Source organism: Talpa occidentalis, unplaced genomic scaffold (genome assembly GCF_014898055.3).
Source record: "Talpa occidentalis isolate TD23 unplaced genomic scaffold, MPIMG_talOcc4v2.1 talOcc4.8, whole genome shotgun sequence".
Classification (NCBI taxonomy): Eukaryota; Metazoa; Chordata; class Mammalia; order Eulipotyphla; family Talpidae; genus Talpa; species Talpa occidentalis.
Window position 1 is genome coordinate 45,697,759 of NW_023605194.1, and position 26,298 is coordinate 45,724,056.

The 26,298-nt window shown below is 36.2% G+C and overlaps 1 protein-coding gene and 1 non-coding gene across 8 annotated transcripts in view; both read right to left on the reverse strand.

Moving 5' to 3' along the window:
- Positions 1-1,464: 1,464 nt before the first annotated feature.
- Positions 1,465-26,298, reverse strand: part of CCAR1 (cell division cycle and apoptosis regulator 1) — a 52,275-nt gene continuing 27,441 nt past the window's right edge. For 6 of the 7 annotated variants that reach the window (XM_054690441.1, XM_054690437.1, XM_054690439.1 and 3 more), the window contains 15 exons: positions 25,776-26,001; positions 25,062-25,175; positions 24,353-24,519; positions 23,392-23,602; positions 22,495-22,578; positions 20,109-20,294; positions 15,464-15,655; positions 13,210-13,449; positions 12,781-12,892; positions 5,864-5,946; positions 4,917-5,084; positions 3,846-3,966; positions 3,570-3,752; positions 2,849-3,054; positions 1,465-1,871 (listed from right to left, as the gene is read on the reverse strand). In XM_054690441.1, the coding sequence (XP_054546416.1) occupies positions 1,812-1,871; positions 2,849-3,054; positions 3,570-3,752; positions 3,846-3,966; positions 4,917-5,084; positions 5,864-5,946; positions 12,781-12,892; positions 13,210-13,449; positions 15,464-15,655; positions 20,109-20,294; positions 22,495-22,578; positions 23,392-23,602; positions 24,353-24,519; positions 25,062-25,175; positions 25,776-26,001 (2,353 nt within the window). In that variant the 3' untranslated portion in view covers positions 1,465-1,811. The remainder of the gene's footprint in view (positions 1,872-2,848; positions 3,055-3,569; positions 3,753-3,845; positions 3,967-4,916; positions 5,085-5,863; positions 5,947-12,780; positions 12,893-13,209; positions 13,450-15,463; positions 15,656-20,108; positions 20,295-22,494; positions 22,579-23,391; positions 23,603-24,352; positions 24,520-25,061; positions 25,176-25,775; positions 26,002-26,298) is intronic. The other variant, XM_054690442.1, reaches the window with a different exon arrangement.
- On the reverse strand, positions 24,655-24,719 carry LOC119234971 (small nucleolar RNA SNORD98). Its single transcript, XR_005122742.1, has one exon. It is a non-coding gene; the product is annotated as a small nucleolar RNA SNORD98 (small nucleolar RNA).

Consider the following 26,298-nt stretch of genomic DNA (forward strand, 5'->3'; position numbering starts at 1 on the left):
AGCAGCCCACATGGCACAGCAGACCTCTCCTGACTCACCCGCTGCTCCCCTCAGCAGTGTACTTCAGTCAATCTGCCTGTTCTGTTCCCCACTGTCTCTGGTGAATCCTCTCACTCCCCGCCTCTCTGGCCTGTGCCCCAGTTCTTATATGCATAAATAATTCAATCTTTTAAAAAAGTAAAAAAAAAAACAACCAAACAAACTTTCCAGTTACCCTATAATGTTTCACCTTAAATAAAGATGGAGAAACACACCATAATGTACAATTATAGACCAATCAGTAATCGGACTTCAAAGATGTTCAACAAACTAGATCAGCAACTGCAACTTAAGACAAAAATTGGTTTGAAAGAATTTCAGGTATTTTAATCTATTTCATAGTAAGGGCTATGCGGATTCCATATAGCTTACAATAATCTGTAACATGGCCCTTACATTCTCATATTCACCTATGTGGAATACTGAGCTATTATTCTAGCAAAATGAAATAAAATAAACTATAAGATAGCATCTATTTCTATGACAGTGAAATATTCCTTAAGAGTTATTTTGAATGTATCTGGCAATAGCAAATGATTTCTTCATCATATAGTCTTTTGAAATGTAAATTCAGAAAATAAATGTCTCTGTGCTAAGAAAAAAAAAAGTTATTTTGAACATAAGAACACTATCTGTTAAAGATGCAGTGCTGCCTAAAAAAACATTAAGATTAATATTACTCATTTTTTAAAAGCTTAATTTATATTAAGCTTACATTCTTTAGCCCAACTGACCAATTCCCCAACCTGGGCACCACTGCTAATTTATATTTTTTTGTCTTGGGCTGTTTAGCAACATCCTTGACCTCTACCCACTAGATGCCAGTAGCACTTCCCTGTTGCTAAACATTACCAAGAATCCACTGGGGGCAAAATGACTGATTGTTGAGAGCCAATGCTTTTGAGTATATCACATTTCCTACTTTTTTTTTAATTCAACACATAATCAACTTATGTGTCCACTAAAATTCTGAAGGAAGTACACAGACTTTAAAAAAATATTTTTTTTTAATTAAACAAAGCTTAACTTAAGGTATCATACTGACATCTACTGGTTTGTAGCTAAACTGTACATTTGACATACTGAATTTTTTTTAAACCCCTCAAAATTAGAAGTCATATAGGTGCTATTCTGGAAAGGAGAACAATTAATTAAAAACAGTAATATTAACATCAGACTACTAGTTTTATGTAAAACCTAACATATGTAAAGAAGAATAGCAGCTGTCCACTACTTTCTTATTTTTCTTTTGGATAAATTTTTAAAGAATGCTTTTAGAAATGATAATTAGAGGGGATTTTTTTTTAACAAGAAATTCTAGTTCAAAAGACTCGCAAAAATTAAGCAACATGCTGTTTTATGATTTATAATGAAATTTAAAAAGACTAAAAAATTAAAATAAAAACCTAATACTTCTATAAATAAAATTATAATTTTCTAGGTATCTTAATAAGACATTTGGTATAATTAAATACTACTGTCAATTAGATTGATGAACTTTATTGGGGTTAAAACTATAACAAAGTTCATCCTAAAACATTTTGCAATGCAAAATTATTTCACTCAAGGAGTGTTTAATAATCTGAATGCCAGGAATTACAAGCAATTTTCAAAAGCAAAGACGCACATTCATAAAACTTTATACATCATTTTAACTAACAGATATTTATAGTACTAGAATCAAACATGCATCACTTCCAAACATTCTTGTGTCATGATTTTTATATATTACATTATTTAACATCATTTTTGATCAACACATGTCTTTTTTATCATAGATTTGCTCCATTCTCCTTGGATTTCTGATCTTTATCTTCATTCTTCACATTATCCTATAAAATAATAGACATGGAAAAGGATTTTTTTAAGACTCTCATGTAACTTTAAAAACAACATACATTAGTAAACAGAAATAATCCATATAGCCCTTTTTTATCATCTATGAAAACTGGCCCTGCGAGCAACTATGAAAGAAAACCCTCAAGTACATGCACAATGACTTCTAGTATTTGAGAAAACCAATTCAGCACTGACAAATTAGTGGTTCTTAGGAATAACAGTAGTATAATCCTTGCACTGTAGAATTTTTTTTATATTTTAAATTTATCACTGTAGGATTTTATTATTCTCTAAGTGATACACGAAATGTGGAGCTCTTCCTTGATTTCCTTACAATGGCAATGAGAAACTATGATAGATTATTTTTAGTGACAAAAAATAATAAATTAATTTTGATAATGCTAAAGAGGATTTCTCAACTCTGATACAATAAATGGGTTTACAAAAGAAGTAAATGGTTTTATCTTCCTCAAGTTCAAACTCACTCTGGCTATGAAAGGAAAAAAAGTAAAACTTGCTTTTAAGATCTAAACCATACTGACTTCTCAACTAAGTTCTAGGAAAATACAATCTTTTGGGAAACACTTTTAAGTCATTTGGGAAAGGACAGGGAGCTACCATTACTTCTGTCTTAAAAAGCCAATAGGAGGCCTCCCTGATTGCCTAGAGGTTATCACCGCCAAGGCCTGAGTTTGATCCCCGGCCAGGGAGCTAGCCCATATATGGTGCAGCGGACTTCTCCTATCTCACCAGCTGCTTCCCCTTAGCAGAGTATTTTAGTAATTCTGCCTACTCTTTTCCCCACTCTGTCTCTGGTGAATCCTCTCACCACCCAACACCTCTGGCACATACACCAGTTCTTGTATGCATAAATAAATAAATCTTTAAAATAAAATAACCACCACTAAGAACTCAGTAACAATAAAACTCACAGAAATACTTAAAAATTGAAATTATGAAAACAGCTAACCTTCTTAAGAACAGTGTGGATTTCATCCATTACTGTGGATAAGTTTCTGATTGTCTTATTCAACTGGTTTTCAAATTGCAAATTCATGTTTTCCGAAACTTTTAAGTTTTCTTGCAACTGACTAAGGTCCTTTTTAACTTCTCTGAGTTCACCAGAGAGGTTTTTGTTGGAATTCTCCAAATTTAATATGGTTTTTTCATCTTCATCTGTTAAAATAAAACTCAAAAGTCATCATTTTACACCCTCAAAATTTCCAGTTTAACTTTTCAAGTTAATACTTAATCTAAAAAATCCCTGCTGATATAATTCCTTAAAATGGCCACAAATGTCAATTTCTATAGCTATAAAAGCATACTCCAATACTCATTAATACTCATTTCATTTAAATTTGTACCTAAATAATACTTCTAAAACCTAGTTACATTTTGAGATGACTGCAGACTAAAGAAAGTAGCATAAACCAGTGAAAACTAAGTGGAACTAGGGGAAGACTAAAAGGATACCACAGAACAAATAAATTTCAGAATGCACATGAAGATCTAAGATTCTTATAATGCTAAAGAAATTTATAATATTTAACAGAAAGGTCAAAAGTTCTATTATTTGTGTAGACTAAAACACAAGGCTTGGATACACAAGTGTGCATTAAGCATGCATATGTGTGTGAACACATACATATGTGTGTGACGAAAGTATGGTCTTATCCAGTGACATTCCTCACCTGTTTTTTCTTCGAGTAACTGTAGTTTCTGTTCTACTTCAGCCCTCACTTTTTCACTCTTTTCCAATTTTTGCAAGAGGCTTCCTACATCTACCATTGCACCATTGTACACAATAAGGCCAACATTCTCTTCTACATCCTTTAATTCCTTTACTGTTGGTGTTGGAAGCAACAACCTGTTTCCTACAAAAGACCCCATATTTTAGTTATTTTTTTTTCTTCTTTAACAAATAACATAGTTGTAAAAGAGCACAATCTTAAATAATACATTCAAACCTAGCATATCTTCCTGCAATGCTTCAGACTCTTCATGGTTTTCTTCATCTTTTGAGGTGTCTGTTAATTTCCGGTAGAAGCAAGATTCACGGAGTACTACTTTATTAAGAAGTTTCTTTACCTGTTATGCAAGCAAGGAACAAATTAAAAAGATGAAAATAAGTTTTTGATTCCCCTTTAACAACTGTATTCTAATTTTCACATGATAAACTTCAATGGCATCTCTTTTCTCAAGTATCCACTTTCACCCAATTCGAGTACTTACACTCTTAACTCTCTTCTGAATAAGCCTAAAACCCAAATTACCATTTGAAAAAAGTTTAAGACATAAAAGTCTTAAATAAGAAGTCTACGACAGAGGAATACTAACACATACATTAAAGTTTATATACTAAGATGTTAATTGTAGCATAAGTTCAAAAAAGGAAACCATCCAGCAACTGGGACTAGGTAAGATAATTATAGTATGCCTACACCACAGAATACTATACAATAATAAAAAGAATGAAATAGGTTTCTATTTTCATGGCGGATGTCTATGCTATATTGTTGAAAGAAAAAAGCTGTCAATCAATATGTGTATCTGTTGTATTATTTAAATAATGGGACACACACATGAGTTGTTTACAAAAAGATCTGAAATGTTATATATTAGGTCAGAGGAGTAGAAACAGAGGGAGAAGGAATCTAACATTTTTTGCTCTATACATTTCATTACTGTCTGACTACATTATTACTATTAGCACCTTTTTCTTTTATACTTCAAAAAGTTAATTGATAAAAAGTAAATTAAGTACAAATCTATATAATTAAATACATTATTCTGTTACCTAAAGGATAACTTTGAAGAATGACTAAAATGCCTTTCGCTTTATTTTAAAAAATTATATTGTTTTTATTAGGTAATGTTGGCTTATAAAACCGTAACATCAGTGAGGGGCAAAGGTTCACAACTCTTTAGATGTATGTTACCACACAACACCCACCACCAAAGCATCCATAATCCACTAGGCCACTGTACCCCCGTTTGTTCCCCACTCCTATCATTTGAAATATTCACAAGAAAATTACCTGAGCCCGAGAAAGATGTAGTCCAAGAGTATAAAGTATTTCTTCCAAATCCTTTTCAAGAAGGTAACCACAATGGCTTTGATCAAAATAAACAAATGCCATTAACAGATCTCTGTTAATTGTGATCATCTGAGTCTTTTCTTTTTCCTGAAGAAAATGCAATGGAAGCTGAAGATAAAATATATAATTCTTACCCCTGAAACTGAGACTCTATAAGAGCAAAAATATGAGGGCCTCCCTGGTGGGGCAAGGGGTTAAGACACAACCTATGAAGCTGTCTGCAGCCACTGCAGCATGACTTCGATCCCCGGCCGGCCAGGGAGCAGTTGCCCACATGGCGCAGCAGACCTCTCCTGACTCGCCCGCTGCTCCCCTCAGCAGTGTATTTCAGTCAGTCTGCCTGTTCTGTTCCCCACTCTGTCTCTGGTGAATCCTCTCACCCCGCTCCCCACACCTTTGGCCTAAACCCCAGCTCTTGTATGCATAAATAAATAAATCTTTTTTTTAAAAAAAAAGAGCAAAAATATGAAAAGGCTTCTGCCTCATTTCAGCTAAAATGAATTGGTAGGGTTTACATGTATGGGAGAAAGGAATAAGACATATTGGTTTTATGTGACATAATCACAAATACCAAAAAAAAAACCAAACACCTGAGATTTGTTCTTAAAGGTAATAGGTAAATATACTAGGGGTAAAATATTTCATGACTGTGCTGTTGAAAATTGTAAGTTTGGATAATATAAGATATAAAAGGGCCTCCCCTGGTGGCTCAGCGGTTGAGTGCTGGGCTGCGAGGCTGCCTGCAGCCTCTGCAGCGCTGGTTCATTCCCTGGCCGACGGGGAGGGTCCCACAAAAAAAAAAAAAAAAAAAAAATATATATATATATATATATATATAAAAGATATAAAAATGAACACATTATGAAAATACAGAATTCAGCAAGTACCTTATCTTTAGAGGGCCTCTCCTTGCAGTATCTGTTGATATCTCTTTTGTCATCTCTTTTGTTTATTTCTTCCTCATCCCGATCTATAAGATAAATACAACAGCAGCAAAAAAAAAAAAACAAAAACCCTCATTAATAAAGATATTTTCAGCTATTACAGAGACCAAAAATACTTTTCTAATAATGATCAGTTTTCAAAAGACATAATAGCAAAGAAATATTATATGAATAAAAATAGTTTGGATGTTATAAGTATAATTATAAAGAATAAGAAGATGAAGAATTCATAAAGAAACTAGACAAAGGAAAGTAACTGATTTATTGAATTAAAAAGTATACTATAAATACGTGGAGAACAGTTCAAAAAATAAGAATGAATGTTGTACATAAAATTGAAAATTAAAACAAGTATATTTTAATTAAAAACAGTATATTTTCTAAAACCTAAATGGAAAAAAAAAACTAACATAGTAAAACTAATCATAGATAATTAACAAAACTCTATTTGGGAAACTGAAATGCTTTTAATTTAAGATAATTAAGAAGGGCCTCCCTGGTGGCACAAGGGGTTAAGTCGAAGCACTATGAAGCTATCCGCAGTCATTGCAGCACAAGTTCAATCCGGGCCGGCCAGGGAGCTGACCGACCCTCTCCTGTCAGACCCTCAGCAGACCTCTCCTGTCTTGCCCGCTGTTCCCCTCAAGAGCATATTTCAGTCAATCTGTGTGTTCTGCTCCTCACTCTGTCTCTGGTGAATTATCTCCCCCCCACCCCCGCCACCTCTGGCCTAGAGCTCTTGTATGCATAAACAGAGCTCTTGTATTCATAAACAAAATAAATCTTAAAAAAAGATAATTAAGAAGATACAACAGTACTATTGGATTGTCAGGAAAGTCATGACACATAATTTTTCCTATGTTTTTCAAAGAAAAAATATATCATGACTTTTTCAACAAACCAATATATTTCCAGACTTGTCAAAACTAAAATGTATGCCCATGATTAAAAAGATGGGAACTTGGAAAAATTATTCCTGAAAAAAAAACAAAAGCTGGTATAAAGATAAAACTGTAACTGTTGAAGATAACTCAAAAACTTTACAAGTCAAATAATTAAAATACTTACATAATTTATATGTCAGGATGTTAATTTTATTTTCAAGATTGAATCTTTTGTGGTATTGTGTATTTGAAACATAATGCACCTTATGAAAAACTCAAAATATATAAAGAGTAAAAAGTAAACTTTGCCTTGTCTATCCTGAGACTGTACATTTCTTTAAGACCTCACACATCACCCTCAGGTCAAAGACCATTATTATCTTGTTAAAGTATACTAAGAATTAATCTGCTAGGGGTTAAAATATATCCACTAAAATTCATATGCTTAAATCCTTTTTTTTTAAAAGATTAATTTATTTACACAAGAACTGGGGTACAGGCCAGATGTGCGGGAGGGTGACAGGAGTCACCAGAGACAGAGCGGAGAACAGAACAGGCAGACTGACGAAATACACTGCTGAGGGGAGCAGCGGGTGAGATAGGAGAGGTCTGCTGCACCATGTGGGATTCTCACCGGCCAGCTGGGATTGAACCCGTGCTACAGAGGCTGCGGACAGCCTGACAGCGTGGCGCTCAACCATCTGTGCCACCAAGGAGGCCTATGCTTAAATCCTAATCTTCAGTACACCTTAGAAAAAAAATCTTTTTTGGAAAACAACAGTATAAAGGAGGTAATTAGGTTATAATTCACTCAATAGAGTGAGCTCTAATCCAATGACCAGTGTCTGTGTTGAAAGGTGAAATTTGAACACAGATTCTCAGATAGAAAATGAAATAAAGGTGAAGGGAGAGATGGCTATGTATAAGCCATGCCTGGGATATAATCCTTTCTTCTCAGGCCTCTTAAGGAACTAATACTCCCGACTCCTTAATCATAGACTTTTAGCTCTTGAACTGTTAGACATTAAATTTCTATTGTTTAAGCCACCCTATCTGAGATGCTTTCTATAGTTGCCCTAGTGAACTAACACACCGCTCTTTCATGTGCCCTTTTTCTTTAAAGATTTATTTATTTATGCATACAAGAGCTGGGGTGTAGGTCAGAGGTGCAGGGGCAGAGAAGGCTGGGTGAGAGGATTCACCAGAGATAGAGTGGGGACTAGAACAGGCAGATCTACTGAAATACACTGCTGAAGGGAGCAGCAGGCAAGACAGGAGAGGTCTGCTGTGCCATGTGGGTCACCTCCCTGGCCAGTGAATTGAACTCGTGCTGCAATGACTGGAAATAGCTTCATAGCGCTGAGACTCAACCCCTTGTACTAGCAGGGAGGCCCTGTTCTTTCATGCTTTTAAGTCTTTTTTTTTTTTAATGATCTGTTAATAATTTTAAAGACAAATTTTAGTTTTATCAGTTTCCTAATTCTCACAAATGGATTCCCATCAGAAGTCAAGAGTAACAAATGGTTTGTTAGTAAAGTAAGTTACAAGACATTAGGAGTTAAACAGTCACTGAAAAACTAGACTATATTATTTCAGAACTATTTCAAGTTACATTCCCTTCCTGGACATTCACTACATAAACAGCTAAGAAATTCTGTAATAAAATATCTTTGTTTTAGTAAGGTTCCCCAAATTGGCCCCAGTATACTTTATTAAGCTTAATACCTGTTAATACCTCAGAAAAATGGGAAAGACTGCTTTAGGTAATAAGCTGGCCTTGAAAAATAATACATAGGGCCTCCATGGTGGAGCAGGAGTTAAAGTGTCAGCACTATCAAGCTATCGCTAGCCACTGCAGCATGAGATACATCACAAGCCAGGGAGCAAATCCACAAGGTGCAGCAAACCTCTCCTGTTTCGCCCCCTGCTCCCCTGAGCAGTGTATTTCAGTAGATCCACCTTTTCTGCTCCTCACAGTCTCTGGTGAATCTTCTCACACACCCCACACCTCTGGCCTACACACCAGCTCTTGTATGCATAAATAAGCAAAATAAATCTTAAAAAAAAAAAGTTATACCTAATTTATATTTCCAAATTTCTGTCCAGAAAAGGTGCAACAATTTAAACTGACCCCAAGAAAGATGAAAGTTAAAAAAAAAAAAAATCAAAGTTACTTTTCTCTTTACCCTTAAACCTTGTTCAACTGATTTTGCCTTTTATTAGAAACTTAATTTTTATAAATTTAATAAGTAAAAAAATTACTCATTTACTCTTATGATTACTTAAAAGATCCAATAGCCTTTCAGACATTAATTGGCATATTTAAAACTACCAATTATATTTTCCATTGAAAAAAGTGTGGACTTGTAAAAACCTGAGATGATAACAAGATAAAATTTATGGGGGAAAAAAAGCAGCTAAGATAACCTAAACAAGCACAACTGGAAATATCAGGGAAACCAAAAAGGACTATAACCCACTCTATGAAGTTTACATATGTTGAACAAATCAATATTCAGAGCCCACATGCATATTTAGACTGTTCCAGGAACCTGCAATATGTACGCAACACTGATTGGGGGAAAAAAAAAAAGCCCTTCTTTTTCTTATTGCGCTTGTATTTAACCCTTTGCACTCCGCTGTCCCCTCTCAGGGGACATTGGTAGCCAATGTCCAGAATGGTTCGGAGTGCAAAGGGTTAAGAGGGAGGAAGATCAACAATAAGTAAAAGAAGCGAACTGTACACTGAAATAGGTTATAAATTCTCAAAGCAGAGCAGGATATAGAGCAATCAGGAATATGTATGAGAGGAATGTAGTATTAAAAAGGGTAGTGTGCAAGGTAGGCCTCACTGGAATAATTACAGTTGAACAGAGGCTGATGGAGTAAAGAGGGTGGATCTTCAGAAAAGAGCATGCAGTCAAAGGAACTGCCAGTGCAAAAACGGTTCTAACATAAGATAATACGTAATGAATTTACAGAGGACAGGTGCCTGGGGAATAATGAGCAAGTGAAAAAATGAGGTAAGAGATGAAATTGAGAAACTTAATGTGGTATGATTTTAACAGGTCATTGTAAACACTGGCTTTTTTTATATCATGAAATGGAGAACTGGAAGAATTTGAAAAAATAAAATGACTTAAATTTTATAAAGGTTATTCTGGCAATGGTGTTGAAAAGACACTTCAGAGAAGGAGTTGAGAAAGGAAACCAGTTATAAGGCTATTAAAATATTGTAGTCAAGAGTGAAACAGCACAGATTAGGATTAGATGAGCTGGGAGAAATGGTCTGATTGTGGTTATGTTTTAAAGATAGAGCCAATATAACTTCCTGACAAATTGGAAAAAGGATGACCTCTAGATTTTAGCTTGAGCAAATAGAAGGATGAAGTTGCATCAAATGAGACTGGGAAAGTTAAGTGTGGGGTATTCTGTTCATTTTCTTTTTGGTGGAGGAGGAAGGCAGTTGTTCAGTTTTAGATACGTTTATTTTGAAATGTCACATAACTTAAGTGGAGGTGTCAAGTAGACAGCTGACAGGAGAAAGTGGGAGGGAGGTCTGATTTGATGCACAAATTTAAAAACTGTATTGAAAGACAGAATGGGGGCCTCCCCGGTGGCGCAGCAGTTGAGTGCTGGGTTGCGAAGCTGCCTGCAGCCTCTGCAGCGCCTGTTCGATCCCCGGCTGCTCCCCAGCCACTGGAGGAGGGTACCGCATGGTGCGAAGACCTCTCCTGCTGCCCGCTGCTCCCCTCAGCAGTGTACTTCGGTCCCTCTGCCTACTCTGCTCCCCGCTCTGGCTCCGGTGAATTCTCTCACCCTCCCACGTTTCTGACTGTACCCAGTGCTTGCATAAATAAATAAATAAATAAATCTTTAAAAATAAATAAATAAAAAATAAAGCTCCCTCCTTCTTTAAAAAAAAGACAGAATGGATGATAACACCACCAAGGGAGTTATATGTGGAAAAGGATAAAGAAGACAACTAAGGGATAGGAAATAGTATGATATTCTTAGATAAAATAATGAGAACACTGTTTAGTGATTTAACTAATGTAGTGATAAAAGAATATGAGGGTGGTGGAGAAAATATGGGACTCTTCAAAAAGGCTAATGTTTGGGGCCTCCCTGGTGGCGCAAGGGTTAAGACGCAACCTATGAAGCCGGCCAGGGAGAAACCCACATAGCAAAGCAGACCTCTCCTATTCCTCGGCCTGCTGCAGTATACTTTGGTCAATCTGCTTGTTCTGTTCCCCACTCTGTCTCTGGTGAATCCTCTCACTCCTCCGTGCCTCTGGCCTGTACCCCAGCTCTTGTATGCATAAACAAATCTTTTTTAAAAAACCCAAAAAACAAAAAGGCTAATGTTTACTGGATAAACAAATAATGAAGATAAATGAAGAAATATCAATATATGTATATCATTGCTATTCAGTTTACTAGACAATTAAGACCGTCATTAATAGATGATGACATGATTAGTTTTCTTGGGTGTGATTACAAAATTATGATTATTTAAAATATATCTTTTCCTAAGCAAGCTGGAGAATTCTACTTTCAGAAATACAAAGACACACATGGATACCACAAAATAAAATAAGAATTATTAAATCAAAATAGATCCACAGAGAATATTCACTGCATCAGTCTCTCAGCTTCCCTTTATGTTTGAGTATTTTCATTGATGTGGGAAAAAATACTATGGTATAAGATAGAAAATATACAGGCAAACCATAAATACCGTAAGTAAATAAACTCTTATGATTTTCTCATCCCAGAAAAATATTTTTTAAAAAAGTTACAAGCACACAATAAGATTGACAGATACATAGTGGTACTTTACAGGTATGTTATGACTAGTCAAGGACATCAATTATAAAATATTTTGAGTATCATTCCTATTGGTAAAAGTTTGTTCTTAGGGTGATAGGTAAAACAGGTGTTTACTATTATTGGTCTTTAAACTCTACCTGTATATTCTATGTACACTTTTACATGGTAATAATCTTCATTAAAAAGTGCTAAAAGGAAAAAATGAAGTGCTAAAATTAATTTATTTTATTTTATTTTATAAATTCTTTTTTTTTTTAAAAGATTTATTTATTTATTTGTTTGTTTATACAAGTACTGGGGACAGTCAGAAGTACGGGAGGGTGAGAGAATTCACCAGAGTCAGAGCTGGGAGCAGAGCAGGCAGAAGGACCGAAATACACTGCTGAGGGGAGCAGCGGGCAGCAGGAGAGGTCTGCGTGCCATGCGGGACTCTCCTCCGGTGGCCAGGGAGCAGCCGGGGATCAAACCGGCGCTGCAGAGGCTGCAGGCAGCTTCGCAACCCAGCGCTCAACCGCTGCGCCACTGGGGAGGCCCTAAAATTAATTTTCTAATGAGGAATATATTCTATTAAACAATGGGGATTACTACAGCTTTTCAAAACACAGTTTAAGCATCAAGTTCAGAGAAATACTTTGCTCATGCTGAAAAAGTATTATTTATGTATGGGAAATATATAATGAAAAATAAACATCTTAAAACAATCTTCTCACTTAAAGTAAGATTTTACCGTTTCTATTCTAAATAAAATAAAATAAAAATCATCAAAACAGGTTTAACTGAGGGCCTCCCTGGTGGCGCAGGGGTAAGACACAAACTACGAAGCAATTCGCAGCCACTGCAGCACGGGTTCGATTCCCGGCCGGCCAGGGAGAAACCCACATGGCGGGACAGACCTCTCCAGTCTCGCCCGCTTCTCTCTTCAGCAGTGTACTTTGGTCCGTCTGCCTGTTCTGTTCTCCACTCTGTCTCTGGTGAATCCTCTCACCCTACACATCTCTGGCCTATACCCCAATTCTTGTATAAAAATAAATAAATGTTTAAAAAATTTTTGTAAAAAATTAAAAAAAAAAGGTTTAACTGATACAAAGTTACTTGGCAAAAATGTATTTTTCTCATTCTAAGGAGAATGAATTTGAATCATACCATCTTCTTCATCCTCTGCTTCTTCTGCTTCCATTGGATCATATTCATCTTGATTATTATCTTCTTCAGTTTCATCATCATCTTTAGAATCATCTTTTCTTTTATCCTCTTTCTGTAATTCAAAATGCCTTAAAATTAAGCAAGACATCTCACCAAATATTAATTTCATTAAATTCACTTGAAGTAGTTTTACATTATAAGTTTTTCAGAACAATAATACACTTTAAGAATTAACTACCAGAAAACTCATTGTAGATGTTTACATAGGCTTAATTCAAAGATCTAAATTCCTAATAATACACTAAAATCTTTCAATTTGGTCTTTCTGTTTCACTATTCTGATGGAAAGCTTCATCATTTATTACAACCTAGAAGACTGTTTTTGAAAACCTTGAAATCAGTCTACTGGTCATAGAAATAATTACAGACCTTTCTTTCATCTCTATCTTCCTTTTTATCTTTATCATCGCCTGATTTTCTCCGCTTGGGTTTTGGCTCATCAGTTTCATCATCTCTCTCTTCTTTTTTATCTTTTCTCTCATCTTTTTTGCTTTTCTTTTCCTTCTCTTTTTTGTCCTCTTTCTCAGGAAGAGATAATAATGATTTGTATATTCTGACACCAAAATCTCTTTGAAGCATTTCATTGAAAAGTTCTGCAAACAATGAAACCTATAAAAAAATGCCAACAATAATTTTAATAGCAATATTGACAAATCCAGCAGTCAATAACTTATCAAATAACTTGCCATATCTAACAATTAATGTGCAGTAACAGTAGTTATAATACCTTACGTGAGTGACAGTGAGGGGAGTCAAAAACTGTCCTGAAGCTATAAATACTATGCTTAATATGCTTCTGGTCAATTACTTAAAAAACCATATTCTAGGGGGCCTCCCTGGTGGTGCAAGGGGTTAAGATGCAACCTATGAAGCTATCTACAGCCACTGCAGCATGAGTTCGATCCCCGGCAAGGAAGTGGTTACCCACATGGTGCAGCAGACCTCTCCTGACTTGCCTGCCGCTACCCTCAGCAGTGTATTTCAGTCAATCTGCCTGTTCTGTCCCCCACTCTGTCTCTCGTGAATCCTCTCACCTCCCCTGCAACTCTGGCCCGTACTCCAGCTCTTGTACTCATAAATAAATAAATCTTTAAAAAAAAAGTAAATTTGATTTAAAAAAGTGTATTTGATAAAACAATGCATTTGGATAAAACATTTTAATCAGAATATTTCCCTGGGGCCTCCCCGGTGGCGCAGCGGTTGAGCGCTGGGTTGCGAACCTGCCCGCGGCCTCTACGGCACTGGTTCGATCCCCGTCTGCTCCCCGGCCACCAGAGGAGGGTCCCACATGGCGCGCAGACCTCTCCTGCCGCCCGCTGCTCCCCTCAGCAGTGTACTTCGGTCCTTCTGCCTGCTCTGCTCCCTGCTCTGGCTCTGGTGAATTCTCTCACCCTCCCGTGCTTCTGGCTGTACCCAGTGCATGTGTAAACAAAAACAAACAAACAAACAAATAAATAAATAAACATGCCTCTATTAAAAAAAAAAAAAAAAAAAAAAAGAATGCAGAATATTTCCCTGACCACAAAAATTTAATACGATGTATCAAAATTATAACTGATTATAATCTTTAATTCATGCACATCTTTTATATATCAAAAATCTATTACCAGGGCCTCATGGTGGCACTTAAACCCTGGTGGGTTAAAGACACAGTGCTATCAAGCTATTGCCAGCCACCGCAGCATGCGTTTGATCCCTGGCCAGAAGCTAACCTACATGGCACAGCAGACCCCTCCTATCTCTCCCACCTGCTGCTCCCCTCGGCAGTGTGTTTCATTACATCCACCTATTCTGCTCCCCACTCTGTCTCTGGTGAATCCTCTTACCCCCCCCCACAACTCTGGCCTACACCCCATTTCTTGTATGTGTAAATAAATAAATCTTTTTAAAATAAAGTATTGGGGCCTCCCCAGTGGCGCAGCGGGTTGAGCGCTGCGCTGTGGAGCTGTCCGCAGCCTCTGCAGCATGGGTTTGATTCCCAGCTGGGCGGGGAGATTCCCACATGGCGTGACAGACCTCTCCTGTCTTATCCGCTGTTCCCCTCAGCAGTGCTTTCAGTCCGTCTGCTTGTGCTGCTCCCCGCTCTGTCTCTGGTGAATACTCTCACCCTCCCATGCCTCTGGCCTGTACCACAGTTCTTGTATAAAAATAAATAAATCTTAAAAAAAAAAAAGGATTACCAGTAAAACGACTACTAAGATGCTGAAAACTCCACTATCTCCATTTTTTTTTTAAAAGATTTATTTATTGGGGCCTCCCTGGTGGTGCAGTGGGTTGAGCGCAGCACTGTGAAGCTGTCCGCAGCATCTGCAGCGTGGGTTCGATTCCCAGCTGGCCAGGGGAATACCCACATGGCATGGCAGACCTCTCCTGTCTTGCATGCTGCTCCCCTCAGCAGTGTTTTCGGCCCGTCTGCCTGTTCTGCTCCCCACTCTGTCTCTGGTGAATCTTCTCACCCTCCCACATCTCTGGCCTGTACCAGCTGTTGTATAAATAAACCTCTAAAAAAAATTCAAAAAATAAAGATTTATTTACGCATACAAGAGCTGGGGTGCAGGCCAGAGATATATTGGCCAATCCAAATATGGAAAATTATGATCACAATTCAAACTGAAAATATTACCTCAAATGAATGTTCTTTATTATCCTCTAATCTGTAGTCCAAAAGCACACTTAAAGACATGATACTGCAATCAAACTTGCCACTTTTTGCAGCCCAATTTGGATGTACAATGATGGCTGGTTCATCAGGCAAAATATATCTTCTTTCCCGACGCTGGCGTTCCATTTCCTCTTGACGTTTTCTTTCTTCTTCCTACATATATTTGAAATTTTAAGGTAATGGTTAAACTTCCCTGTACAATATGCATGTATCAAAAGTACATAATTTCTTATGGTCATGACCAATCATAAAGGCTGAAAAAAGCAAAACTCAATTTTAACAAATAAAACAGTAGCTTTTAGGATTTCCCAGCATAATAAAGAGCCTTCTCTCTCAGCCTTAGAGCCATCTTCCTTGAAGCTTCTATGCCATGAGATCCAAATGGAGGGAAAAGCAAATGTGTAAGCAGAAGTGCAAAAGAAAAAAAATGAGGCAAAGGTCCAACTAAACTAATAACACGCACGCAAGGCACAAAAGCAGAAATAAGGAAAGCCAGATGTCAGGGATGTTGGTACAAATTGTTGGACTGTATGCTACTGTCTAGAACTCTGTCTAAGTGTATCTAGAATATCCCATCACCATCTGATGGCTGCAACCACCTTGCTCCTATCAAAACCAGTCCCTTTTGGTCCTTTGCCCTGGATCTGTGACATTCTGGACTAGTCCTGTTCTCAGTTGGCTGAATGTAATATGTGTACAATAAATCGTCCCTTCTGTTATCTTAGTGAAGAAAAAATTTTTTTTAAAAAAGCCTTTTAAAGAAGGAGGAAAAGCACCTATATTGATATTATAGGGAAATTAATTTTCTATTAACATCACAGAGAATTCAGGGGAAAAGTGGCAGCATAGTTTTTTGCATTTTTCTAAATGTCCACACTAAAAAGAGAGAACAATCTAAACACCAAAAACCAAACTCCATATACATTCTGAACAAAATGAAGCAACAAGGTATCCCCAAAATCCCATCTCAAGTAGATGAGAAAAAGTAACAAAAACCAAAAAAGATTCATGTGTTATTGGCACCTATGGGGAAAAGGAGAAGGAAGCAATGGGGTTATTTGATTGATCTTAGAATAGGAAAACTGAAAACAGCCAATAGGTGTTCACTGAGTCACTTTAAGAATAGATGCTGAAACTAGGTACAGTTTTATACCTAAAAACAGTGAGAGTACAAGGGATCCAAGTAAAGATCTGAAAGAGCCTAGAACGTTCTAGCTCTATGAACTTGGCAGAGCTGATTAACCAAGGCCTCCTGCAGAGCACAGGGTCCCGCAGTGAGAAGACACATGTGGGCATAGAATCAACAGTGAACAGAGTCAACAGAAACATCAGAAAAGTCCAGATAAAAAATGATAAAGGATAGGGCCTCCCCGGTGGCGCAGCAGTTGAGCGCCGGGCTGCGAAGCTGCCCGCAGCCTCTGCAGCGCCGGTTCCATCCCCGACCGCTGGTGAGGGTCCCACATGGCGTGCAGATCTCTCATGCTGCCCGCTGCTCCCCTCAGCAGTGTAATTCGTCAGTCTGCCTGTTCTGCTCCCCTCTCTGGCTCTGGTGAATTCTCTCACCCTCCAGTGCTTCTCACTGTACCCAGTGCTTGTATATATAAATAAATCTTTAAAAAAAATGATAGAGGATAGAAGATAGAGAAAATTAAGCCACCTTTTTTTTTTTGATAGAACAAGAAAATATCAGAACACAAAGCACTGTAAAGTTAGAAAAAGTTTTATGAAGCTCTCTCTTAATAAAAATTTATGCAAACTAAATTCACATAAAAATGAACAATAGAAATATATTGAGGTCAAATCCCATACAAGCTACTATTTTAGAAAAAGAACAAGAGACAGCAGCATTGCATCCCTGTAGACAGTGAAACTGGGCCAGAAAGACATGGCAACAAGACAGATAAAAAATTTTAACTTCCTATTTTAAAGTGTGCTAAAAGACATCAAGAAAATATTTTAAGATACAAAAGAACGACATAAATAAGAATTTTAAAGGGACAAATGATGTGATTGAATTTAGAAGGCAAGGAGAAAAAAATAGCTCCAGAAATTTTAAGAATAAACTAGAAAGAAAACAGCAAATAAATACAAGAGATAACATCTTAAAAGAACTGATAAGGAAATGATAAGGAAAATTTAAAAATAAAAATGATAGATTCAAGAAAAAGTGACCAAGATATAGCTTCTCAGCTTTTTGGCTAAGATCAAGTGTAAAAGTGACCAAGATAGAGAAAACAAAAAAAAGTTCAATATATAACAACAGTTTCCTTAAACAAAACAAAACCAGAGGAACAGAATTATCAGATGGACAGAACAAATTAAAAACACTAAGAAAACTTGCTTTTTCACAGAAGTATTTTTCACCGTAGTCACAAAGTGAAAACAAACCAAATGTCCATCAATAAATGTATAAATAAAATGCAGTGTATAAATAAAATGGAGTAGTGTTCAGTCTTTGAAAAAATGAAGTTCTTGTAACTAGTTTATTTTTCAAAAGTCTAATAAGTATTTTTGCTGTGCTTTTCCCATGTATTCTCCGGTTACTTATACTCCACAAATAGGTGAATCCAACTTATTAGTATCTGTCTTTCAATTTCTGACTTACTTCAAGATCCACCTATTTTGTCCCAAAAGGTACTACTTCACCTTTTTAAACAGGTGAGTACTATTCTATTGAGTATATATTCCATAGTTTCCTTATCCAGTCACCTGTTGCTGGGCACTTAGGTTGGTTACATGGCTTGGCTACTGTGGACAATGCTGCTATGAACACAGGGGTGCATAAATATTTTGGTATTTGAGTTTTCATATTCTTTGGATACTTAACAACAGTATTGCTGGATCATATGTTATTTGCACTGTTATTTTTTAAGACATCACCCTACAGTTTTCTATAGAAGTTGTACTAACTTACATCCCCACCAGGGTGAGAGTTAAGGCAGAGATAATAAAATGAGAATGAGGTATTATATTGTATTAGAAAATAAGGAAGTCCTCAAAACATGTCAAGGACAAGTCAAAATATCAGAGAAATCAACATAGGGCTCCCACTGGCCTATTCAGAGACAATTTCATTATCAAAATAAATACTTATAACATTATAAAATAAGAAATCATGAGTCTATACATCACTTAAGAACAAGCCATTTTCATAAACCATTATCACATCAAAGGCTAACATGGCTTCACTATCTAATGTCAACTGTATACCCTTAACTAGATTTCTCCAATTACACCAAAGTGACTCTAAGTTTGATTCAGCAGTTGTCATATCTCACTGAACCACCATTTTTCTTCATCTTTTATAACATGGACATTTTAAAAATGTTCAGACAAGTTGCACTGTAGAATTTTTCATACTCTAAATTTATCTGTTGTCTCACAATGACATTAAGGTAAATCATTTTTGGCAGGAATACTTCATACATTATGAGGTATACCTCAGACTACATCAAATTAGAAAACGCATAATGTTGTTTTGTACAATTACTGGTCTTTTAACATGATTCCAATATCCTTGCCTTTCAAATTTAGAAAACAAATGGAAAGTTTATGCATCCAGGAGTTATTGTACTGGGCAGAAGAGTGAAGCATAAAACAGCTCAAATAAATAATCTCTGAATCAAGGATTAAAATGCAATCTAACACTTCTTTTTAGAGGTAGCAAAATTGTGATAAGCACTTCGTTAGATTTCATTCTCTAAACTTAAAGGCTATCAACCAGATTTTCTTATTTTCTGCATCTTAACCATATGAAATAATTTATTATTCATTTTTTTTTTTAAAATTTTTTTTATTTATTTATTTGTTTATTTGTTTTGTTTATACATGCACTGGGTACAGTCAGAAGCACGGGAGGGTGAGAGAATTCACCAGAGCCAGAGCGGGGGGCAGAGCAGGCAGAAGGACCGAAGTACACTGCTGAGGGGAGCAGTGGGCGGCAGGAGAGGTCTGCGCGCCATGTGGGACCCTCCTCCGGTGGCCGGGGAGCAGCCGGGGATCGAACCGGCGCCGCAGAGGCCGCGGGCAGCTTCGCAACCCAGCGCTCAACCGCTGCGCCACCAGGGAGCCCTATTATTCATTTTTAAGAGGGAGGGAAGATCAAAAATATACAAATTGGAAATAACTCCAAAGTCTTTCAAGTGGAGAATTAATGAACTATGATATACTGACACTAGAGAATACTACTAAGCAATAAGAGGGAACTAATTACTGATACAACAAAATGAAGGAACCTCTAATGCACTGTTAAGAGAGGACAGGCTCAAAAATTTGTGTGCGTCTATGTACATGATATACTAGAAAAAGCAAAATTACAGAAAAATGGATCAGTGGCTCTCAAAGGTTAAGGCAAAAGAAAATGCTTACAGAGGAACATGGGGAATTTTAGGGGTTGATAGACCTGTTTCATATTTTGACTCTGGTGGTTACATGACTACATGCAAATTGCAAAACATGCATAAACTTTTGACTAAAAAGTATGTATTCTTAATTTTATGTAAATTATACCTTAGCAAAAGTATACAAACATGTTTTCCAAGAGGGCACCATAAGCCAATATTATATGTAATGTTAGTACAATATATTTAAATGATTTACTACATACCTCTTTGTCATCTTCAGATTTTCTATCATCCTCCTCCTCTTCCTCTTTTTCAGATTTCTCTAGCTCCTTTTGTTCTTCTTTTTGTTCTTCTACTTTAAGCTGTTTTGTCAATCGGGCTATTAACTGGGATTTTAATCCTTTAGAACTAAGAGCTCGACTTTCTAATTCTTTTCGGAGATCATTTACCTAAGTACACAGAATACAACACAGAAAAAGAAAAAAAGAGTACTTAAGTAGTGAACAAATGGTGCAATTACTTTTTGTCCAATTTTTTTATAAAGGGACACTTATACAGCTCACAAAATGTTTGTGAAAATCCAAATTATTTTGGAAATAAACTGCAACCTATTTTAAGATGCCTTTAAAAGAGTTTATGTTCTGTGACCCAGTAATTCTAATTTCTGGGAATTACTAAAAATTTAGGAATTTATTAACAATTATCTTAAACAGAAAAAAATTATACATTCTTGGGCCTCCCTGGTAGCACAAAAGGTTAAGACGCAATCTACGAAGCCATCCAAAGCCACTGAAGCATGAGTTCGATTCCTGGCCAGGGAGCTACCCACATGGCACAGCAGACCTCTCCTTACTTGCCTGCTGCTCCCCTCAGCAGTGTATTTCAGTCCTTTCACCCTGCACACCTCTGGCCTGCCCCCCGGTTCTTGTATGCATAAATAAATCTTTAAAAAAAAATATATATTTTCTTTGGGCCTCCCTGGTGGCGCAAGGAATTAAGATGCAACCTATAAAGCTATTCACAGCCATTGCAGCATGAGTTCGATCCCTGGACAGGGAGCTACCCACATGGTGCAGCAGACCTCTCCTGACTCGCCCACTGCTCCTCTCAGCAGTGTATTTCAGTCAGTCTGCCTGTTGTGTTCCCCACTCTATCTCTGGTGAATCCTCTCACCTCCCACACCTCTGGCCTGTACCCCAGTACTTGTATGCATAAATAAATAAATCTTTAAAAAAAAAATTCTTTATAAAAGGTCTTCCTCCACAAAATATGAAAATTCTAAATATCCAATAAAGCAAAAAACATTATGTTTACTAGATAGGATACTACAGAATATTTAAAAATAACTATGGGAAACTTTAATATTACTTGAAAAGGATGTGATAGCAACATCTGTATACAACATTAGAAACAACGAAGCATCAATTACAAAGCTTATATTCAGAAAAAAATCATGGGAAAAAATGCCCCCAAATTTTAAGAGTGTGTTTGGTATGATTGAATAATTTCCCCCCCTATTTTCTAATGTCCTAATTAAAATAAGTAGTCATTATACTTATAATCAAAAGAAACAGAAATTTTAAAACAAAACTTAATAGCAAAGTAATCAGTTTGACGAAAAGTCCTGGACCACGAGCTTAATCTAACTACCTGCATTTTCTGAAATCTGCAGTACCTTATATGAAACCTGATAATGATGACAACTTGAAAATAGTGAAATAACTAGTCTTATGATATATTATGCTCTCTTTGCCTATTAAAAAAGCAATAGGTTAAAAAAAAACAACAAACTAGCTACAAAAAAAAGAAACACTTTGGCTTAGAACAGAAGTTAACCAGGGTCTCCCTGGTGGTGCAACGGGTTAAGACGCAACCTATGAAGCTATCCACAGCCTCTGCAGCACGAGTTCGATTCCCAGCCAGGGAAAGACCCACATGGCACAGCAGACCTCTCCTGACTCGCCCGCTGCTCCCCTCAGCAGTGTATTTCAGTCAATCTGCCTGTTCTGTTCCCTACTCTGCCCTGGTGAATTCTCTCACCCTCTACACCTCTGGCCTGTATGTACCCCAGTTCTTGTATGCATAAATAAATGAATCTTAAAAAAAATAAAAGTTAACCAAGAGATTGGTCTTTATGTGTAAAAATGAGTAACCATCAGATCCCAATCTGATCTATAGACTATATGTTGAATTTATAGATCTATACTCATATGATAAGTTCAGAAAAGCAAAACAGCAGAAAGAAAAATAGGTCCAGAGATCTCAGGGGAAAAAATAAATTAGTATAGGTTAGACAGAGATTTTCAAGAGCTTCTTAAATTATGTTTCTTCCCCATTTCAGAGATATAGCAATGTATCTTTTACTTTAAAATCTTATCTGTATTTCTTCCCCTTTTTTAAGTTACTTAAATTCTGCCTTCTTGGTTAATTCATAAAGCAGGATACTGTGGGGCTCACACACAATGCATTCAACAGACTGAAGTGATTTATAAATTTACCTTTTGCATAGTGTTTATAGATAAAGAAATACAATTCATAATATTTATATAAATTATATAAAAATAATTTTTAATGATTTTTATCTGAAAAGTCATACTCACTATTCCTAATCAGAGGTTTCAAATGAAATACAACCACTTTTAAAATTACCTTCATTGTCTTTGGATCAAGTTTAGACCAATGGGTAGGAGTGGAAATTTCTTTAGCTTCACCATCATCCTTCTCTTCTTCATCCTGATATACAAAGAACATAATTAGTATTCTGAAACTTTAATATAAAAGTCATTTATTTTTAAAAGTCTGTTGCTGATCTGTGCAAGGTCACAAATGTTTCAGATTGTCTTCTCCTAAAGTTATTATTTAGGCAAGTCCACGTACATACATTCTACCACTTTTAACTGATCACAAAGACACTCATCAGCCAATCAAAGCCAGATCTGTGAAACACAAAAGGGTGATAAATTATAACACAAAGGATATCAGGGATGCACAAACACTGCCGGTCTCCACTAACCACACAGTGTGTGATCTTGCCCCAATTTTCAAGCCACCCAAAGTTAAGACTGATTTAGTCAGACCTTTCAAATGTACCAAAGACGATGCCACATAGCCTGAAATTTCAAATCTCTCAGACTTGTGGTTGTCCAATTTCAAATATCCATGACTAGAACTGATGACCGTGAAAGAGAAAATTTTTTTAAATTTTAGAAAATGGCAAAATGTTTAAAATGGCTTAATACTGAATCTTGCTCAACAACTGGTCCCAGATTCCAGCAACTAGACCTATGATAAAAACAAAATTCTGTGCAATTTAAGCACAACTTATTTTCCTTTGAGGTCTCAGCGCTCTTAAAGTTAGCATAATAAGACAGTTTATTTTTTAAGAGAAAAGACATACAACTATACTGCTGAAAGCTGGATTACCAGTCGCTGTTACCAGTTATGTTCCTCCATGTGTGTTTATTATGTAGTGTGTGGTGTGCATTTGTGCCTGTGTTCCTGTGCCTGTGAGAAGCGGAAATAGAAAAAGGGATTAGCGTTCAGTGCCTGTTCTCCATCAGCCTCCTTGCGTTCACCCTGAAGCTTCTCGACCAGCTGCTGCTTGTATCCTCGGGAGAGGGTTTCCCACTCTGAGCGGGTGGGAAGGCAATGCCAAACATCCGGGAAAAATAAAACCACTGTCTCCACATGAGCTGGAACTGTACGCCCCTTGTGGGTCTCCTCAGGGCGATGGTAGCGAATCTCTGCAAAACGGTACCTGTTGCAAGGGAAGAAGCATGTTGGAAAAAAAATTCTAAAATACATTTTAAAGACCCTAGTTCACTTGTAGCACATCAAGTAAAGAAATTTTGCTGCAAGAACTTGAGGTTGGTCTAAAGAAAAAAAAATTATCGAAGCCATAGTTCCTCTTTTGGTACATTTGTACAATATTTTATGGTTAAAAGAAGAATAGTTTCCCAAGGCATTTTCAAGTTCGATTACAGAGCTACCCATATTTTAGAGAATACCTGAAGAAGCTGGATAGCTGTTCAGATTTCATGCGCTAAAAAAGAATATTCTCAATTAAGTCACAAGAAATATGCTAAAATACACAAGACAAATAAGCCTCAAGAGAAAATATGGCTGAACAAAAATAATCAGCAACTACATCATATTACAACAAAAGAATTATAATGAAATGAAGTTCTCTCTTGACGATCTTCTCCAGCTATGCATGAAATGAAAAGTATTTTCAACATACATCCAACTTCCAAAGTACAGCATAATGAAACATTTAAATATTCAATTTATTTGATTAGTTCTTAATCCTTTTCCCCCCAAACAACTTTGGCACCAATAGACTTTCGCTACAAATGGGGATTTTCCTTTGAGATTACTTACATAATCATGGTCGCTAAAATAAGGAGGGTTGGAGAGGGAAGGCAGAGCAAGGGGAAACTGAACAACAGGAGTATCTACATAAACTATTAGAAAAACATTTCCAATCAAGAAATGAATTGGTACTTACCATTGTGTGCATACACTTAGATCAATGCCTGTCAGAGCCTTACAACAACGAATAGCAGTCTTAATCAACACAGAAGGGTCTTTTTCTGGGTTTGGTCCATCCAGCGAAGGAGACCAGTGGCCTCCAATGGCCATGGCTTCATCTTTGCCTTTCATGCCCACTAAAAACTAATTCAAAACCAAGAATCATTTACATATATTATGCAGCATGTCAAATTACAAATAAAGTACTTGAAAAGGAAAGGTACAAACCTTTCCAATTATCAGTTTTTACTACCTCTTGTATCTGTCACAGTCAAGGAAGAGTTCAGTTCATCGTGTTCCACACTGCATTTCAGCAATGGAATAGGATTTACACATCATAACTCATCCTTCTAAAATATTTCTTCAGATAAAGAGTTCTTTTAAAGAAATAAGCTATAATTCAAACTTTAACATCATCCAAAGATACACAAAATCCATTACCATTAAGATTTTACTATGCTGCAAATATAAAACATCAAAATGAAGTTGAACTAGTAATATACAAATAAGACATTACAGGTAAAATCTGCAATGAGAAAACATCTACATCATTAAATTTTGAGTACTTTAATACTAAAATTACTACTCAACTAGACTAAAGGGGTGCCATTTTTAATTACATCTACTATATACAGTTAGAACTAAGTAAATATATACCTGAAGTTAAAATAAATGTTTAATTTTACCTTTACAAGTCTAGCAGGATGCTGAAATCCATCTCGAAGTTCTTGTGGGTCTTCAGCAAGAGCACATGACTTATGATACAAATCTTCCATACTAGGGCTAGCCATCAGCATTACCTATTATAGTCAAATAATTCAATCCTGTCAAAAGTCTAAAGTAATGTAAAAAAATGAGAAGCACTACTAATTATCCTTACATATATTAGATAACCAATAATTTTTTAAAAAAATGGAAAGTAAAATGTTACAGCAGAAATGGTATTAGATACATTATAATTATATAGTTTTATCTTTTCAAGGGATGCTTTCTTTAAATCAATGTTTTGAAATAACAGAAAACTACTGATCATGAGAAATATACTGACTGTTACCCTAAAACCCAACATATAGTGCATTCACTCACATTACATTTTATCTGGGACCACTGGAGGTCACAGAACATTCCAAAATGCTCAATAAAATAAACTTTGTCTTCACATTTTTATGAAATTAAAATGCTAAAACATTAGCCATAAATCTATATTTTAAGAGGATAAAGCAAAAGAAGATTAAATTAAATTACTTAAATAACCAAAACAGAATTAGACAAACAAGAGGAAGACATGGGTATTCTGGTCTTAAACATAATAACCACGTTCTAAAGATTGACTCCATATACACTCTAAATAGGAATAAACGTTCAGGAATTTTAGCTGTATATCACAATGGAATACAAACCTTTGCACTGTATAAGTGGTCAGCATCTGGTGGATCAAGAATGGCCATATTTTTTTCTAAGGACTCTACTTCTCTGTGCATTACATAGAAATTGCAGTAATTTCCCAGCTGAAATGGTCTTGACAAAGGGAAAGCATCCACCCACGTAAACTGAGCATCAAAAAAGTCACTAGGTATATATAAATTCTGATAACGACGCCTTAGTTCCATCATGTCACAACTAGGACTGAAAAACAGACATAAGTAGTGAATAAGCAGCCTTAACACCAAAGATTATGCAAAGATTCACTCAATTCTGAAGCTATATAATCTGACAGAGTTAAAAGTCAGCTGAAAAGGTACTAAAATTGAGCTACAGTTTTACAGAGGTATGTGAAAATATTTTTAAGTTTGTTTACTAAGAGATCTGAATGAATAACTGGTATTTAAGTGTTACCTTTATTTCTTTTTTGTGTGTAGCTTACAATTCATTAGAGAAGGCCCTTTGAAATAACTTCAACCCAAGCTTCAGAGAAGATGTAAA